Below are 17,745 nucleotides of genomic sequence, written 5' to 3'. Positions count from 1 at the left end.
GTTGCCTTGGAAATGCTGATTAAAAATCAAAGACTGATTGTACAATTCTCAAGCTAAGTAACAAGGCTTCATCAGTTTTCATCTTATCTGGTTATTATAGGTAGTATCTCAAACCCCTAAAAATACAACTTGAGCTGTATGGCACACAGTACTTTGTGTAAAGTTTCAAACCTAGATGAGAGATGGGTACAAATGAGCTCCTGCACAAGTAGGTGTGAGGTAGATGGGATGGGGAGGCATGGGTTAATAGGCTTTTAAAAGTGTACTAGAAGTTTTTAATGTATCAAACTCTGTTTGCAGAGGACGTGGGTGATGAAGGAGAAGAGGAAAGAGAATTCATATCCTATAACATTAATACTGACATTCATTATGGGCTGAAGTCAAACAGGTGAGTGCAGTTTTACTGAAATCTGATATGAATGTTTTAGGACTAGGAAAAGCTAGTCCTATAATCCTTATGCTAACACACACACAGTAATATGTAGAGTTTATATAGTGCTTTTGATTTTTCAAAGTGCTCTACAAACATCTAGCTTCACAACAGCGCGCTCTCTCACACGCTTGCATATTTCTCTTGTCATTGTCTAACCTTAGCATGCATTTGTCTCTGTGAAGCTAAAATGGATTAAAAGCAATCTTACAACAGAAAATGGTGTGCTTTCAATTACCATGATTATAGACTTGATTGCTTTGTTTTCTGTCAGTCTAAAATGAATGAATATAAAAACCTAATACATTCAGCTACTAATAATAGTTTTAAAGCATTAGCACAAGTTTTGCTCTAACGCTTTCAAAAGTGTATCGAGTAAAGCACGACAGCATGTAATGTCAGATATACACCTCCTGATTTTGTGTTGTACCAGAGCTACTGTAATTTACTGTATTCTGGAATTAAATGTCTTATGGTTAACTAACTTGTTTCTTTGCTCCACAGTTTGGCATTCATTAAGCGTACACCAGTGATCGATGCAGACAAACCAGTGTCCTCCCAACTGAGAGTGCTTACTCTTAGTGAAGATTCTCCTTATGAAACATTGCATTCTTTCATTAGCAATGCTGTTGCTCCCTTTTTTAAGTCCTATATCAGAGAGTCTGGCAAAGCAGACAGGTAATTCTTTTAAATGCAAAGAATAAATTTTCAGTACTAATAAAAAGGGTCAAAAAGGATGTGAGATGAGATAAATAGGACTTGAAACACCTCATTTCCTGTTAAAATTAACTTAAAGCTGTTGGGGATTTAATTCGTTACATGAACACATGTGCATGCAATTTATGTATGCTGTTGGTCTAGCTTTTCATTGATGTTTTTCCCCCTCCCACAGGGATGGTGATAAAATGGCTCCATCAGTTGAGAAAAAAATTGCAGAACTTGAAATGGGACTGCTGCACTTGCAGCAGAATATTGAAATTCCAGAGATCAGTTTGCCAATTCATCCAATTATTACTAATGTTGCCAAGCAATGTTATGAGCGTGGAGAAAAGCCAAAGGTTACTGACTTTGGTGACAAAGTTGAGGACCCAACTTTTCTCAACCAGCTACAGTCTGGAGTTAACCGATGGATTAGAGAAATCCAAAAGGTAAAATTGCAGAACCAAATGTCAGACTACATGGTAGAAACTCCTGTGTCATTCTTTTAAGGATGTGAAAACCTCTTCTTTTGCTGTTGGTCTCTTAACTCTATTGTAAATCTTAGGGCCAGATTCTCAGCCAGAGTAAATTGAGCTACACCAGTGTGCAGTTGAGAACCTGGCTCACGTTCTTTGCCTTCAAGTAAATTGTTACTAATAAAATTCTGGGTAATTTTGCATCTTTCCATTCAGATAGTAAAAGACCAAAATTAAAAAAACAAAAAACACTTTAAAGGGACTGGTGCAGAGGGCTGGATACTGAGTAGAGCAGATCTGGGAAAATGTTACTAATATGTATGAAAGTTCTGTCCCGCAGTGGCTCCCATGCTTTGCTTTGGTGAAGGTGGCAGCTTACTTTGCATTGCCATAGTGTTACTCTAACAGTAACTCAACTCTGCTCCAAGTAAAGTTCTGAACCCATTGTGAAAAGATGAACAGTATCCTTAATGAATGTCACTGAATTGAGTTAAACCTTATTGAAGTAGTTTTAACATCTTTGTAGTTCATCATATTAAAAATGCAAATGTACTGTTGTGAGATTGCTTGGTACTATTTTAGCAGGAAGCCAAGTTTAATACAATGGATCTCCAAAGACCCTTCTGAAACAATGTGAAGCTTTAAGATTAAGAGGGTTTCCTTTAGGAGGGGAGGAGTAATGTAATTCCTCTGGTTATCAACCCTTTGAAGCCACATCCCTGTCCCCCGATATAGTTCAAACCAGATTCTCGAGAGACTAGTAAAGAGAAGACCTCTTGGATGAATAGCATGGGTTCAGACTCATCCGGGATAACTTCCTGATCCAGCTAGCGGATTGGACCTCGGGTCCATGGAGGCCCCCAGTCCTTAGGGAAGGCTTGGAAGGACTTGCTTACTGAGTCCCCAAGAGGTTGCGTGCTGGTTCTGAGAGAAGCTGTGATGAGCTGATAACCAGAAGGACTCCCCTATGTTGTGCGGGGATTGAAGGACTGCTTCTAACAGTCTGTGTTAGGGCTTAGGTTCCTCATAAGCCTCCTCTGGAATACTTAGTAAGGCCTTGACTTTCCAGCAAGGCCCCTTTGGCCATCCCCTCTTTCTGGGAAAAGCTGTAGGGCTTCCAGCATATCTACTCTCCCCTCTCACAGGAGAAGCAGAATCTGAGCCATGCTTTGTTTCACTTCTCCCCTTCTGTTACAGGTAATGATGTGCCACTCTTCCTCCAAAGGAGCCACTGACTCCCTTGCCTGAGGTGGCTCTCTTCTCTGGACATAATATTTATCTGCCAAGGGGGAGTGGGGCTTTTTCAAGTTGTGGTGAAGATAAATTTTGGAGAGGCTACTGTACAGTGACGCTTAGTTAACTTGAAATATATCTATCAAGTCTTGAATTTTTAGTGCTAGAAATTTGTGGATGGATGCTATAGTTGAGACAAACATAAGCAAAGCTGACTGCTCTATCCTTAATATATTGCAAACTTATACCTTAAGGTTTCATAGGATGCACGCATAGCACGTGGTGCAACATACACAGGCATAATCTAAAGAAGGATGAAATACTGGATTTTTACTTTTTCATGACCAAATTCTCATCCTTTGCCTCAGTGTATTCATGCAGGAACAGTGAGGTCACAGCTTCCTTCTTTCATTTCGTTGCCAGCTCCTGCAATCATTGGACTCTGGGACTGATTTAGTATACCCAGCAGGTTCCCAGCGAGCATGGCTTATGTGAGAGTTTGGTCAGTGCCCTTCTGCATAACTGTCTAAATGAGTTCAGCCTACCTCAAGTATATACAGGGTCACTCCCACTTGGCAGTGGCACAACAGCTTTGTACCTTCTCCACTGTACCTCCAGAAGTCTAAAAAAAATATTTGCTCACCTGTGAAACTTTAATTGGGCTCTTCTTTTATCCTAGGAATATTTTGTAACTTACAGCTTTTGTGTACAGCTACTGCCTGTAACGTCCACTATTACAGTTCTTGGTGAATTGCTTGCAGTGGGCTAGTGTAGACTGGATCCTTCCATTTTGTCATGTTGAACTAGTAAAGTTGTGTGAAGGCAGTTAATTGTTTTAGGTAGGTTTGTATTTCTATTAATAAACAGTTACACAACAAAAGCATGTCATTGCAACATTTCATTTATGTCGTTAAGGTGACCAAACTGGATCGAGATCCTGCCTCAGGCACGGCTTTACAGGAAATTAGTTTCTGGCTGAACTTGGAACGTGCTCTGTACCGTATTCAGGAGAAGCGTGAAAGCCCAGAAGTCCTCCTGACGCTAGATATCTTGAAACATGGAAAACGTTTTCATGCTACTGTCAGCTTTGACACGGACACGGGTAAGAAATTGCAATGTGCTGTAGATTTGAGCAGTTTCTGTGAAAGTTTAGCTCTTGTGATAGAATTATGCTAGTTAAACGTTAACATCACAATCAAAAAGCTTCACCTTCTATGAAGTGAAAACTGTTGTCCGTCTTTCAACTGGACAGATGGAATTGACGCAATGAGATCAATTAAATTTTAACTCTCTTGTATTGTATTTAGGACTAAAACAGGCATTGGAAACTGTAAATGACTACAATCCACTGATGAAAGACTTTCCTTTAAATGACTTATTGTCTGCTACTGAACTGGACAAAATAAGACAGGCACTTGTGGCAATATTCACCCATCTAAGAAAAATCAGAAATACAAAGTACCCCATTCAAAGGGCACTGCGTCTAGTGGAAGCCATTTCAAGAGACCTGAGTTCTCAGCTACTTAAAGTATTGGGAACCAGAAAACTGATGCATGTTGCCTATGAAGAGTTTGAAAAGGTACGTCTAGGGCAGGGGTGGCCAGCCTGAGTCTGAGAAGGAGCCAGAATTTACCAATGTACATTGCGAAAGAGCCACAGTAATATGTCAGCAGTCCACCGTCAACTCCCCCCGCCTGCTCTGAGCGCCTTGCAACCACTAGCAGTCCTGCCAATCGGTGCTTCCCCACACCTCCCGATCTGCTGTTTCGTGGTGTGCAGGAGGCTCTTGGGGGTGGGGGGGGGGAAGAGACGAGGGCACTCCAGGCTCAGAGGAGGGGATGGGAAGGGGTGGAGTGGGGCAGGGCCTATGGTAGAGCCAGGGGTTGAGCAGTGAGCACTCCCCAGCACGTTGGGGATGGAGCTACAGGTTCCAACTTTCCAGAGTCAGTGCCTATACAAGCCACATATTCTCTTTTGAAGGAGCCACATGTTTACATTCTTAAACTTTCAGGTTATGGTTGCATGTTTTGAAGTCTTCCAAACTTGGGATGATGAGTATGAGAAACTACAAGTGTTGCTGAGAGACATTGTGAAGAGAAAGAGAGAAGAGAATTTAAAGATGGTGTGGCGTATCAATCCTGCTCACAGGAAACTGCAAGCTCGTCTTGATCAAATGAGGAAGTTCAGGCGCCAGCATGAGCAGCTGAGAGCAGTTATTGTGAGAGTCCTAAGACCTCAGGTAGTGTTCCACTCCTTTCTAATTAGGGTAACTGCCTATACATCTGGTAAAGATACAGCAGTTTCCCATTTCTTTATCATTTCATCCACTTTTTGCTAGTAATAAGGCTAAAGTGTACAGACTTAAATCCATGAACAAAAGCACTCTAATGCTGGCTTGTTTTTCCATGTGATGGGGAAAAAATGGATACTGCATACAATAACTTGCTTTACGTTTGGATTGTTTGGTTTTTTTTTTTTTGAATCTGGCAAATAACCGCAGCACAAGTTTAAAGCGGAGAATCTCTCATTATTGCTAAACATTGTGCAGCATAAGGTATACTCTCCTCGTCTCATTTGCAGACTAATACCCTACAAAAACCATATTACCACTGTTAGGTTCCAAAGGATTTAGTCAACTGTAAGTACGGTGCAAAAAATTAATTGCATATGTCTTTTTAGTGTGTACACAAAATGCATAACTCTCAACATGTATATGACACAAAGAAACCATTAGATCAGTAAGTCTTGTAGAGTTAACTAATCTATGTGACTTCATGCAGGTCACTGCTGTTGCTCAGCAGAATCAAGGAGATGTACCTGAACCCCAGGATATGAAGGTAGCAGAAGTCCTCTTTGATGCTGCAGATGCTAATGCTATTGAAGAAGTAAATCTTGCTTATGAGAATGTTAAAGAAGTAGATGGCTTAGATGTTTCCAAAGAAGGTACGGAAGCTTGGGAGGCGGCAATGAAACGGTATGATGAAAGAATTGATAGAGTTGAAACAAGAATAACTGCTCGTCTACGAGACCAGCTTGGCACAGCAAAGAATGCTAATGAAATGTTCAGGATCTTCTCCAGATTCAATGCTTTGTTTGTCAGACCTCACATTCGGGGTGCTATTCGTGAATATCAAACACAATTGATCCAGCGTGTAAAAGATGATATCGAGTCTCTTCATGACAAATTCAAGGTCCAATATCCACAAAGTCAGGCTTGCAAAATGAGTCATGTTCGTGACTTACCTCCTGTGTCTGGGTCTATAATCTGGGCCAAACAGATTGATCGACAGCTCACAGCCTACATGAAGCGTGTTGAAGATGTGCTTGGCAAAGGTTGGGAGAACCATGTTGAAGGCCAGAAGCTGAAGCAAGATGGCGACAGTTTCCGTATGAAGCTCAACACTCAAGAAATATTTGATGACTGGGCAAGGAAGGTTCAGCAGCGCAACCTTGGTGTGTGTGGCCGTATCTTCACTATTGAAAGCACTCGTGTTAGAGGCCGAACTGGAAATGTCCTCAAACTGAAAGTCAACTTTCTCCCAGAAATAATTACACTCTCCAAAGAAGTCCGCAACCTTAAGTGGTTTGGATTCCGTGTTCCACTTGCAATTGTCAACAAAGCTCACCAAGCAAATCAACTCTATCCTTTTGCTATTTCTCTGATTGAAAGTGTCCGTACGTATGAACGGACCTGTGAGAAGGTGGAAGAGCGTAACACTATTTCTCTGCTGGTAGCCGGTCTAAAGAAGGAAGTGCAGGCTTTGATTGGAGAAGGTATCGCCCTGGTGTGGGAGTCATACAAACTTGACCCCTATGTACAACGCCTAGCAGAGACTGTCTTCAGCTTCCAAGAAAAGGTTTGTACTACTCATTATGCTCTTCTTTCCAAGTGAGACACTGCACATATTGGTGGCGGTTGAGTTTATCAGCAACAAAATAGTTTAGTTTTGCATTGTATACTATTCAGGACAACAGCTTTCGTCTTGGAAAATCTAACTGTGTGGAATCTAAGCAATAGTTGCATATTGTCTTATGGTATTGAAGTCACTGACCAGAGAAACAATTGACAAGATGTATGCTCTCAGAGTATTACCTGGTAATGTGGCAAATGTTCTCTTTGGGGGTTGGTAGAGAAACCATATCTTATCAACAATGCTAAATTAGTAAAGTAGCTACTGAAACTCTTCAGTGATTATAACATGAACACACTTCTTATTAATGCTTTATATTCTAATATAGCATCAGTTACCTTTTTAAAACCCTGCATGCATGTTTCTCAGTATCTCCCTTTTCGATTAAGGGAATTAGCCAAATTCTGACATCTCCATTACAAGGCAAGTTCTCAGAGACTTCAGTAAGTTTCAGTGAATGAAAATAAGAGTAATGACTTGCCCCCTCCCAAGAATGGATGTAGCTCTGTTTGTGAGAGAGGGATCACTTCCATTGACGTGGCAGACTGGTATCAGCAAAGTACTAAAATTAAATTTTCCCATAGGTGGATGATCTGCTCATTATTGAAGAAAAAATAGACCTGGAAGTTCGATCCTTGGAAACCTGCATGTATGATCATAAGACTTTTTCAGAAATCTTGAACAGAGTTCAAAAAGCTGTGGATGACTTGAATCTTCATTCCTATTCCAATTTGCCCATCTGGGTCAATAAACTGGATATGGAGGTAGGTCCTTCACTCAAAGTGAACAGTCTTCAAAGTGTTAAGTGGCAAAGTAATTTGTCACTAACAACGTGGTCTACCAGTCTCAAGTGACCTAGAGTGAGAATTTTCAATCTATTTGCCAATTCCTTGAATATCTCTTCCAAATGCCCTTTAGGACATCTGGCAGGCTCTTAGGCAGACAGATAAAAGTGCTTAGCTACTGATGACTGGAATTAATGGAGACTTGCTAGGTCTTCAGCTGACAGGATTATAGCTAAAGGCGTAATTGGTGGTTGAATGTGACAGGATAGGGAACAGGTTTTCAGATGTGGGTGAACATGAGCACCTTAATATGGACAATAGTAATCATAATGCTAAGATGAAGTTGTCTGTTTTAGGACAACATGGCAGTAAATCTGATATTTAGGTCCTCTTAAACGTAAATTTTAAATACTCTAAACTGTAGTCTAACATGTTGACTTAAACTTCCTTTGCTTTAAAAGTGTTTGTTTAAAAAAAAAAAATTTTAAGAGTCCTGCTGTATCTGAAAGTTAGTTTCAGGGATTTCTTGACAATGGGAGAGACCACATCATGTAAGTGTCTTTCTGCCAGTTTTCTTTGTATTTGTTTTCAATATGGCTTCTTTGTCCGTTAGATTGAACGAATACTAGGAGTTCGTCTACAGGCTGGGCTGAGAGCTTGGACCCAAGTTCTTCTTGGACAAGCTGATGATAAAGCAGAAGTTGACATGGATACAGATGCGCCTCAAGTCAGTCACAAGCCTGGAGGGGAGCCTAAGATCAAAGTAAGTTATATTTGACTGTTACTCATTATGCTTTTTGTTAAAATGAGAATACAAACCTTGATTAGAAATAAAAATACTCTTGTGGTAAATACTCCTAGTTATGGTCCTGATTTGTATTTCCCTGGGGGTTATATGCACGTGCCATGCATGAGAAGCTGGACTTTTTGAAAGTTGGTCCACACATGCCCCCTTCATGCTTCGCTGAAGTCAAGAGAACCTTTGGTACCAAGGGAGTTCGCCTTTCTACATTACTTTCCTCCTTTAGGTCATGTTCTTGCCCATTCCCCTATGGCTCCTGTGAATCCACCAGTTCTGAGGGCACCGCCATTCGAACTGGGCTTTGATTTTTTTTGGCTTTGAGGACTTGGAGTGCACGATCTGCCCTTCCCATAACTCAGTGTTGGCAGGTGCACTTCTTAGTCCAACTCTGACAGTACTGCTGGAACCAGATCAGTTCCTTTCATCATCTCCAGATGCTGTAGTGTCTGCATCTCCCTTATGACTACTGTGAGTGCCAAGAATTGTTACCTACAGTGGCTAATACCCTCCACATTCCAGTACAGAACAAATAGCACCAGCTAGGTGATATCTTACACGCCTTGTTACTTAACAAGCAGTGCTGCTTTTCTTCAACTAGCCTGGACTGTTTAGCACACTCCAGCCACTTGCTTACCTGCCCCTCAAGACAGATGATTTCCCTCAGATTCCAGAGCTGCCCCATGATCACTGGGTATCTATGCACCAGCAACCAAGTGCAAGTCTTACTCAGCCTAGAAGTAGACTCTCTCCTGCAAAGGGAAGTGAGATAACCTGTTCCTATGACCTATCATGGTGCAGGGTTCTATTCCACCTATTTTCTAGTCCCCAAGAGGGGCATGTGGAGACCTCTCTTAAACCTCCATCTCAACCGCTTCATACACAAGCCAGAGTTTCATATAGTCACCGTCACAGCCATCATTCATTTGTTAGAAAGAGGAATTTGGTTTACAGCTTTGGATATGCAAGATGCTTACTTCCACATGGATATCCATCCTATGTACAGACGTTTCCTCAGATTCAAGGTTCTACCTTTTGGACTCACCACTGCTTCAGAAGTTTTCAGGTTTTTTTTCTGAGGAGCGGTGGATCACCTCCACCACCAAGGGGCTTTATATTCCCTTCACGATTTGATCGTGCTGCTAGCAGCCAAAGGGGAGGGTCATTCCTAGACCTCCATGCTGCTTACACTTCACTCCTCCCTGATGTGAGTGTAAACATGAAAAAATCAGTTGGATCCCACACAGTCTCTAGAATTCACTGGGGCCTGTATCAGTGCAATATCAGCACATGCCCACCTCCCGGAGACCCTATTCCAGGCCATACAAGACCTGATTTCCACAGTAATTTCCAGTCCTTCTCTTCTGACCAGGACTTGCCTTTCTTTTCTTGATCATATGATGACTTGTACATTGCCTCCCATGCCAACAGCAAATGCACCCAATATTCCTCTGGGAAAGTGAAGGGCTCAGTGACTTTTTCCCAAGGTGATGCCCTAGTCCTCTGCAGGTTGGATTAGATCAATTATGCCTTTCCTCCCCAGAGCTTCTGCCATGTGTCCTACATGAGATCAGATGGGAGAGAATGACGGTCACTCTGGCCTCTTCCAGCCTTGCCAGTTCTGGTTTCCCTTCTCCACATGTCAGTGTATCCCCCCTACTTCCGTGGCCAGCTTTTCCAGAACTCCTCAAATGACATGGCTGCAGGACCCAGCATCCCATTCCAGAGACTTTTCACATCCGAGCTTGTATTTTGGATGGGCATCTTCACTAGAGCATGAATGTTCATCGGCAGTACAAGACATGCTCATGAAGAGCAGAGAAGAGTCCACAAGGCAGTCCTATAGGGCCAAGTGGAAATGTTTCACCTCCTGGACCTGACAGAGGGGTCTTGCTCCTGAAGTTGTGGACATCCCTCTTCTTAAGGACTATCTTCTCTCCCTGCAGACATCAGGCCTCACTCTCAACTTCATCAAGGTGCACATAACTGCTATCAGTGCTTTTCACCCTCCTATGGAGGGGGCACTCTCTTTACTCACCCTTGACTACCAGGTTTTGGAAGGACCTCCAATGGACTTATCCTCCTCTTCAATCCATTGCTTCCCCCAATGAGGCATCAACCTTCTCCTCACAGTGTTGACAAAATTTCCCTTTGAACCTCTGGCCACCTCCTTCCTGTCTCTCCTCTCTATGAAGGTCACTTTCCTGGTAGCTATTACTTCTGGGTTGGAGAACTGAGGGTCATGGTGACGGACCTCTCCTCCTTCTCCATGTTCTGTAAGGACAATGTTTCCCTGTGCTTGCACCCCAAGTTTCTGCCAAAGGTTGTATCCCATTTTCATCTCAACCAACCCATACTCTTACCTGCTTTCTTTCTGAAACCTCACACCTCAGTGGAGGAACGGTGCTGTCACTCCCTTGATGTCAGCTGGGCCCTGGCCTTCTACCTTCAGAGGAAGAGATGATTCAGTAAGTCCCCTAGACATTCTGTCACTATAGCAGGAAGGATTAAAAGGCAAGCAATCTCCATTCAGCAGATTCCTAAGTGGGTTTGGGGGTGCATTAACACTATCGGTTATCTGAACTGTCCCCATTCCTTGGGGTACAAGCCCACTCCCAAGAGTGCAAGCATCAACTACAACTGTGCTTCATGATGTACCAGTTACGGACATATGTAGGGCGGTCCTGTGGAGTTAGATACGTACCTCTCTTCCCATTATGGCTTAGTGCAAGACTCTGCGCTGGATGCCTTGCTTGGTGTGGCTGTGCTCCATTCCACAGGTCCATCATCTTCCTCGCACCCTGCTTGTTAATAACCTTCAATAGAATACAATAGGAACTGTCACTCCAAAGAATAGGTCGCAGGCTTTGTCTAAAATGTATTTTGTGTTTATCTTGCCTTGCCAGCTCTTATTTAGCAAAATGGAAACTGAATGGTGTCTTTCTATGCCTGTAGAATGTTGTACATGAACTGAGGATAACCAACCAGGTGATCTATTTGAATCCACCAATTGAAGAGTGCAGATATAAGCTCTATCAAGAAATGTTTTCCTGGAAAATGGTAATACTATCCCTACCCAGAATTCAAAGTCAAAGATACCAGGTAAGCATAATAAATGTATTTATAAATCTAAGATGGCTCTAACTGTTGCATTGCAGTTGTATACAGATCATGTAATCTTTAATAGTTATGAATGCCAGTTTTCATTTTCAAAAATTGCTCTATGTATTCTGAACTCAATATATACAACTTGTGTTCAATTCTGTCTCTTGTCAGGTGGGTGTACACTATGAGTTGTCCGAGGAAGAGAAGTTCTATCGGAATGCCTTAACACGGATGCCCGATGGTCCTGTAGCGCTGGAAGAGTCTTATTCAGCTGTTATGGGCATTGTGACAGAAGTTGAACAGTATGTTAAGGTAGGATATGAATTCTGATTTTTCATTTTGAAACTGTAAAATAATACATTTGATGGGAGTTACTTTTGATTAAAGATATAGAAGAGCTCTTCTAAATCCAACAATATTACCTGTTTTCTATAATCCTCATTAATTCAGTTACGTAAATAAGGAACGTATCTACATTCTGAAAATTCACTGTTACATGGAGGTTTTTTAAATGTACTTATTAATAGGTGTGGCTGCAGTACCAGTGCTTATGGGATATGCAAGCAGAAAACATATACAACCGTCTTGGAGAAGACTTAAATAAGTGGCAAGCCCTCTTAGTTCAGATAAGGAAGGCTAGAGGAACCTTTGACAATGCAGAAACCAGGAAGGAATTTGGACCTGTTATCATAGACTATGGGAAGGTAAGAACCTGAAACTTTCATGCATCTTGTAAAAGTAACTTGCAGAACTAAATTTCAGAATGGGCTTGTGGAGGATAAAATGAGACTTCATAACTAATAGTAATACTTCCTTGATTGTAGGTACAATCTAAGGTGAACTTGAAATATGACTCTTGGCATAAGGAAGTTCTCAGTAAATTTGGCCAAATGCTAGGTCAGAACATGACGGAGTTCCACTCTCAGATTTCTAAGGTAAGAATAGCCCAAACAATGATTCCTTATTACGGATCAACTTACTACATCCACCTTTAAAATACTGGTTTTTGTTTTTTTTTCTCTCCAACAGTCCCGTCAAGAGTTAGAGCAGCATTCAGTGGACACTGCTAGCACATCAGATGCAGTGACATTCATCACATATGTACAATCCCTGAAACGTAAAATCAAGCAGTTTGAGAAACAAGTTGAGGTAATTTGTCGCTTATTAATATCTTGTTTCTGGAAATCTTTAAAGGCTTTTTTACAGTGAGGGGACAATTGATCATGACCAGTCTAAGCCTGCTAAGAGAAACCCTGTTTCTAATTTCCTGTCCTAATAACTCTTCTAGAGAAACACTTTCAAACCAAGATTCTATAGTGAGCCTTACTGAGTTACTTTATACTTCTGAGGGTTTTTTAGGCTGATCTATTGCTGACTTCTGGTTATCTGAATTTCTAACTGAACTGCTAGATAACAGAGAAATTAAAGTAGGTTACCTTCTAACAATGGTTGTGTGGATTGTAGCTTTACCGCAATGGTCAGCGCTTGCTAGAGAAACAGAGGTTCCAGTTCCCTTCCTCCTGGTTATACATTGACAACATTGAAGGAGAGTGGGGTGCTTTCAATGACATAATGCGTCGCAAGGATTCTGCCATTCAGCAACAAGTGGCAAACTTGCAAATGAAGATAGTTCAGGAGGATCGAGCAGTGGAGAGCCGTACAACTGACCTGCTGACTGACTGGGAGAAAACCAAGCCTGTGACAGTGAGTGGTTTGTTGGTTTTTTTCAGGTCTCTTTTTTTTTTTTTTTTTGCTGAACTCACTATAGAAAGTTGGCATCCTGTAACAGGTTCAGTAAACCCTGAAATAGACTGAAGGGGAGGCATAGTTGTTGCCTTTACCAATTTTTGATGCAGAAATGTGAATCCTCTCTAGAGGGTTTCCTAATGACTTGGCAGAAAGTGTACCTTGTCTATTGCTGTTGGTTTAAAATTCCATCACTTTCCCTGTCATAACTTGCATTTTAAAACAGAAACACCTCTTTTGTAACTTGAGTTTTTTAGAAGTTAACTAGCAATAAGGAGTGTATACTTTATAGAGCATTGGGTGAGAGGAAGAATCTTGTTGAGCCTGTGTCCTAAAATAAGTGTTACTAGCTAGTGTCAGCAGAAAAAGGTGTTTGTGGTTTTGTTTTGTTTTTTTTAGCAAAGAAGATTCTTTAGACGCTTACCCAGGCAAGGGATCAGTAACTCTCATACCCAGAGTTAAAGGTCTGCCAGGAAACTGAAAATTCCTTAAAGCAGAAGAGATGGCATGGTGTCTGATGCCAATCAGAAGTAGTTTCTGCACAGATTTTAAGTGCTAAACCCTAACTCTTAACATCTGTGCCATGTTGTCCTTCATGTGGTTCTTTCTAGGGAAACTTGCGTCCAGAGGAGGCTCTTCAAGCACTTACCATTTACGAAGGGAAATTTGGTAGGTTGAAAGATGATCGTGAGAAATGTGCAAAGGCCAAAGAAGCTCTTGAGCTAACAGATACAGGACTACTCAGCGGCAGTGAAGAACGTGTGCAGGTACAAACTCTTTTCTAAAAATCCATGAATTTTGGTGCTGTAAATGGTTCTGGACAGAAGACTTCTGGTAGGCAGAAGTCCTCAATTCATTCATAGAGAAGGCACAGCAGTCGGTGATTCTCCCTTCATGCTGCCCTATCACTATGCCCTAACCTTAACTAGGATGGTCCAGTTTTAGGGGTGAGTAATTCAGTCTCAGTACCCATTCAGCCCTTGGCTTTTCCACTGGGACTGCAACTACAGACACTTGATGGCAGCTTTATAAGATGTAGAAATCTGGTCATTTAACTAACTAGTGATGAGACTAAGGGCTTGTCTATGTGACGAGTAGCTTCTATTTCAGCAGTTCTCAAGCTTCTGAAACCCAAGGACTCCCATTTTGACGGAGAAAAAATTTAGGGACCTCCAAATCCACCCCCACTCTACCTCTTCTCTCCATCACTCATGCTTCTGCACCCTCATTCACTTTCACCAGGCTGGAGCAAAGGGTTGGGGTGCAGGAGAGGGTGTGGGCTCTTCTAGGAGTTTGGGTATAGGAGGGGGTACAGGATGCAGGCTCTGAGAGGGAGTGTGATTGCAGGTTCTGAGTTGGGGCAGGAGGTTGAGGTGCAGGAGGGGTTGAGGGGTGCAGGTTCCAGCCTGGGGGTGCTTACCTCAGGCAACCCCCAAAAGCAACCAGCAAATCTGTCTCTGGCAGCAGCTCCAAGGCGGGAAGGCCAAGGAGGGTCTCTGTGCGCTGCCCCTGCCTACAGGCACTGCCCCTGCAGCTCCCATTGGCTGCAGTTCCCAGCCAGTGGGAGCTGCGGAGTCAGCTGTCAGGGTCAGGGCAAGGCATGGAGACCTTCTCTTCTGTGCCACTGGACTTCCACAGCCTACAGTTTCAGAAATGCTGTTATAAATCATATTATGCTAAGGCACGCTCCGGGACTTTCACTGCACTGTAGCAGCGTCCGCATGAGATGTTACCGCAAGGCAAGTTTGCTGTACTGTAGGGGTTCGCTCTTGTGTGCTGTGCAGTAACTTGCCGTGTAGACAAGCCCTAACTTAAGCTAGCTACTGGGCAGCCAACATATGGTAACTCCTTTTGGACCACCAGAGATGGGCTAGGCAAGCTAGGGTCAAGTCTCTGTCCAGTTACCAGTACCCTGACCAAGTTTCTATCCCAATGATTTAACAAGTTTAACTTAATGATGATTAATATCTGTCCTTTCTATATAACTGATCAAAGTTTGATGTATCGCCTTGTACTGTAGGTAGCTTTAGAAGAGTTACAAGACCTCAAAGGAGTTTGGTCTGAGCTTTCCAAGGTCTGGGACCAGATTGATCAGATGAAGGAACAGCCATGGGTTTCAGTACAGCCTCGCAAGGTACCTCTTTTTATTGAGTATATAGAAATCGTAACTACAGCTATACTATTCGACTCCTGGCCTTTGAGGTAAAAATATATTTTAAATGCTCTAACAACTTGAAAACGAGCCAGAATGTGTGGCATGGTGCTTATGTACCTGGGTCTTTTTGGCATATGAAAAATAGAGGCTACATTCTCAGTTATGAATTCTGTCTTAATCTAACTTGCAGCATAGAGCAGCAGAAATAACTTTTCCTCTTAACTGAAGTTTCAACAGGGTAAGGTTTACGAAGCAAAACTTGAAAAATTATCAGGATTGCAGAAACTGCAGTGCCTTAAATATATTTAATTATAGGCTACATCTGCAGAGGGCAAGCATTGATGCTATATCTTTTTTTCTTGAAATTAAGTTGCTCTAAATTAGCACTTTTCTGAAATGCTTGTCCAGCTTCACTGATGAAAAGCTGTTGTCCAAGCTGATGCTTCTTGGATACGTAAGTCTGAAACAAGGCTTTTGCCTCTTATCATGACATTCTTCCTCACAGATTTCATGATGACTGTGATCTAGTGTAAAATTACTTCATGCTGTGCTACTCCAATGATCAAGGGATAGAGAACTAGTATTTTATCAAGTCATGAATTAAGCTTAAAGCAGTACTGTTGACTCCATGTAACCTGCTGAGGTGGAATATATTAACAAATGCTTGGAGAATCTGTTGGAATGATGAGGTTTTGAGGGGGCAATTGAATGTTTTCATACATCTAGGTTTGCCTGCCTTGTGTACAGCTATATTGATAGCAAAATTAAATATATGCAGCATAGGAAAGCATGATCGATATTATCTCAGGAGGATTCTCCTATTCTTAAAAGTTTAATAAAATGTCAAGATGACAAACTGTACATAAAACAGAACTGTTGTAATACCCAGTTTACTAGAGTGACTGTGTTTTATCATAATATTGCTAATCGATTGAATTCTTTCATGGCTTCTGTATTTTATTGACAGCTTCGTCAAAATTTGGATGGCTTACTGAACCAGTTGAAAAACTTCCCCGCTCGTTTGCGGCAGTATGCCTCTTATGAATATGTTCAGAGACTTCTAAAGGGTTACATGAAGGTAAGCTGTACTTAATGTTTTTTAATTCGTTATCAAGGGTAAGTGCATCCATTAACTTAATATGTGCTGTTTCGCGTTGTAGATAAACATGTTGGTGATTGAACTGAAATCTGAGGCTCTTAAAGATCGTCACTGGAAGCAGCTGATGAAGAGACTTCATGTTAACTGGGTTGTCTCTGAACTAACCCTGGGACAGATCTGGGATGTTGACTTGCAGAAGAATGAAGCAATTGTCAAAGATGTACTTCTTGTGGCCCAGGGAGAGATGGCTTTGGAAGAGTTCTTGAAACAGGCTAGTATCTATGATTACATACACTAAACCTGTTTGTGCAGGAGAGGTTTTAGAGGTATCAATTAATTTGCTGACAGCTATGTAACAGTTAGATTTTGGATACCCAGGATGGTGAAAGTGAAATGCTTTAGCTCTTCAGCATACTTTTTTAGTTCTAAATAACTGAGTAAATTTAACACACACATTGACACTGCATGAAACCCCATTGGTTTAGGGGTTTTATTAAAAGCTTTGCAAGTTTACTGAAGGTACTGTAACTTAAATTTTAAAGACAAATCAAGTAAAATACATAGCTAGTACGTTGCTATTATAAAACTAAGTAGAAGACTGGAAACTGCCTTTTGTAATCTCATTTTATGAGTTCCAATAACTTTAACTCTGACACACGAGACATAATTATGAAATCTTCAACCATATGATTCACAGCAATCCAAGGCCTGCAGGTTCATGTGCGCTGCAAAAAGAATCAAGCTCATGTAACTACGTTTCTCCTCTATATAATGAAATACATTTAACAGATTTAAAATTACTATCATGAGTTCATAACCTGATGTCTTTTTTTTTCTTAAAGATAAGAGAAGTGTGGAACACTTACGAACTGGATTTGGTTAACTATCAGAACAAATGTCGTTTGATTCGTGGTTGGGATGATCTCTTCAACAAGGTGAAGGAGCACATTAACAGCGTGTCTGCCATGAAGTTATCACCATACTACAAGGTATAATGTAAAATTACTTTTTTTTTTCTTTTCAGGTAACTTTTGGCTCCCTCCTTGTTTTAGTATTCTTTTTCTAGTGTACATCTGTTCAGCTGGCACTTTGTGTGCCATTGTTGGCAAATTCCTAGGTGTATAAGTGTGATTATACCTTTGTATAGCTTTAACCAAACTTGCAATATTTCTAATTTAGTTCTTAAACTAGCTTGATTAGTGTTACTTGTCCAGCTTCCTAAATCATGCTGCCTTGTAGCTGAAGGTTTGCTTTTTTTTTTTTTTTTTTTTTTTTTTTAAGGTAAACTGAATGTTAATGTTTTTTGT

At 41.4% G+C, this 17,745-nt stretch overlaps 1 protein-coding gene across 2 annotated transcripts in view; it reads left to right on the top strand.

The window, feature by feature from the left end:
* Positions 1-17,745, top strand: part of DYNC1H1 (dynein cytoplasmic 1 heavy chain 1) — a 73,051-nt gene that overhangs the window by 4,132 nt on the left and 51,174 nt on the right. For both annotated transcript variants that reach the window (XM_030558735.1, XM_030558734.1), the window contains exons 2-21: positions 301-388; positions 935-1,108; positions 1,323-1,578; positions 3,754-3,940; positions 4,146-4,417; positions 4,850-5,077; positions 5,619-6,695; positions 7,334-7,513; positions 8,148-8,297; positions 11,289-11,435; positions 11,610-11,750; positions 11,966-12,142; positions 12,263-12,373; positions 12,468-12,587; positions 12,903-13,142; positions 13,796-13,951; positions 15,205-15,318; positions 16,307-16,417; positions 16,500-16,709; positions 17,281-17,427. In XM_030558735.1, the coding sequence (XP_030414595.1) occupies positions 301-388; positions 935-1,108; positions 1,323-1,578; positions 3,754-3,940; positions 4,146-4,417; positions 4,850-5,077; positions 5,619-6,695; positions 7,334-7,513; positions 8,148-8,297; positions 11,289-11,435; positions 11,610-11,750; positions 11,966-12,142; positions 12,263-12,373; positions 12,468-12,587; positions 12,903-13,142; positions 13,796-13,951; positions 15,205-15,318; positions 16,307-16,417; positions 16,500-16,709; positions 17,281-17,427 (4,286 nt within the window). The remainder of the gene's footprint in view (positions 1-300; positions 389-934; positions 1,109-1,322; positions 1,579-3,753; positions 3,941-4,145; positions 4,418-4,849; positions 5,078-5,618; positions 6,696-7,333; positions 7,514-8,147; positions 8,298-11,288; positions 11,436-11,609; positions 11,751-11,965; positions 12,143-12,262; positions 12,374-12,467; positions 12,588-12,902; positions 13,143-13,795; positions 13,952-15,204; positions 15,319-16,306; positions 16,418-16,499; positions 16,710-17,280; positions 17,428-17,745) is intronic.

Source organism: Gopherus evgoodei, chromosome 4, assembly GCF_007399415.2.
Source record: "Gopherus evgoodei ecotype Sinaloan lineage chromosome 4, rGopEvg1_v1.p, whole genome shotgun sequence".
Lineage (NCBI taxonomy): Eukaryota > Metazoa > Chordata > Testudines > Testudinidae > Gopherus > Gopherus evgoodei.
The sequence above is the reverse complement of the archived record's forward strand: the minus strand, read 5'-3'. Positions and strand labels throughout refer to the sequence as shown.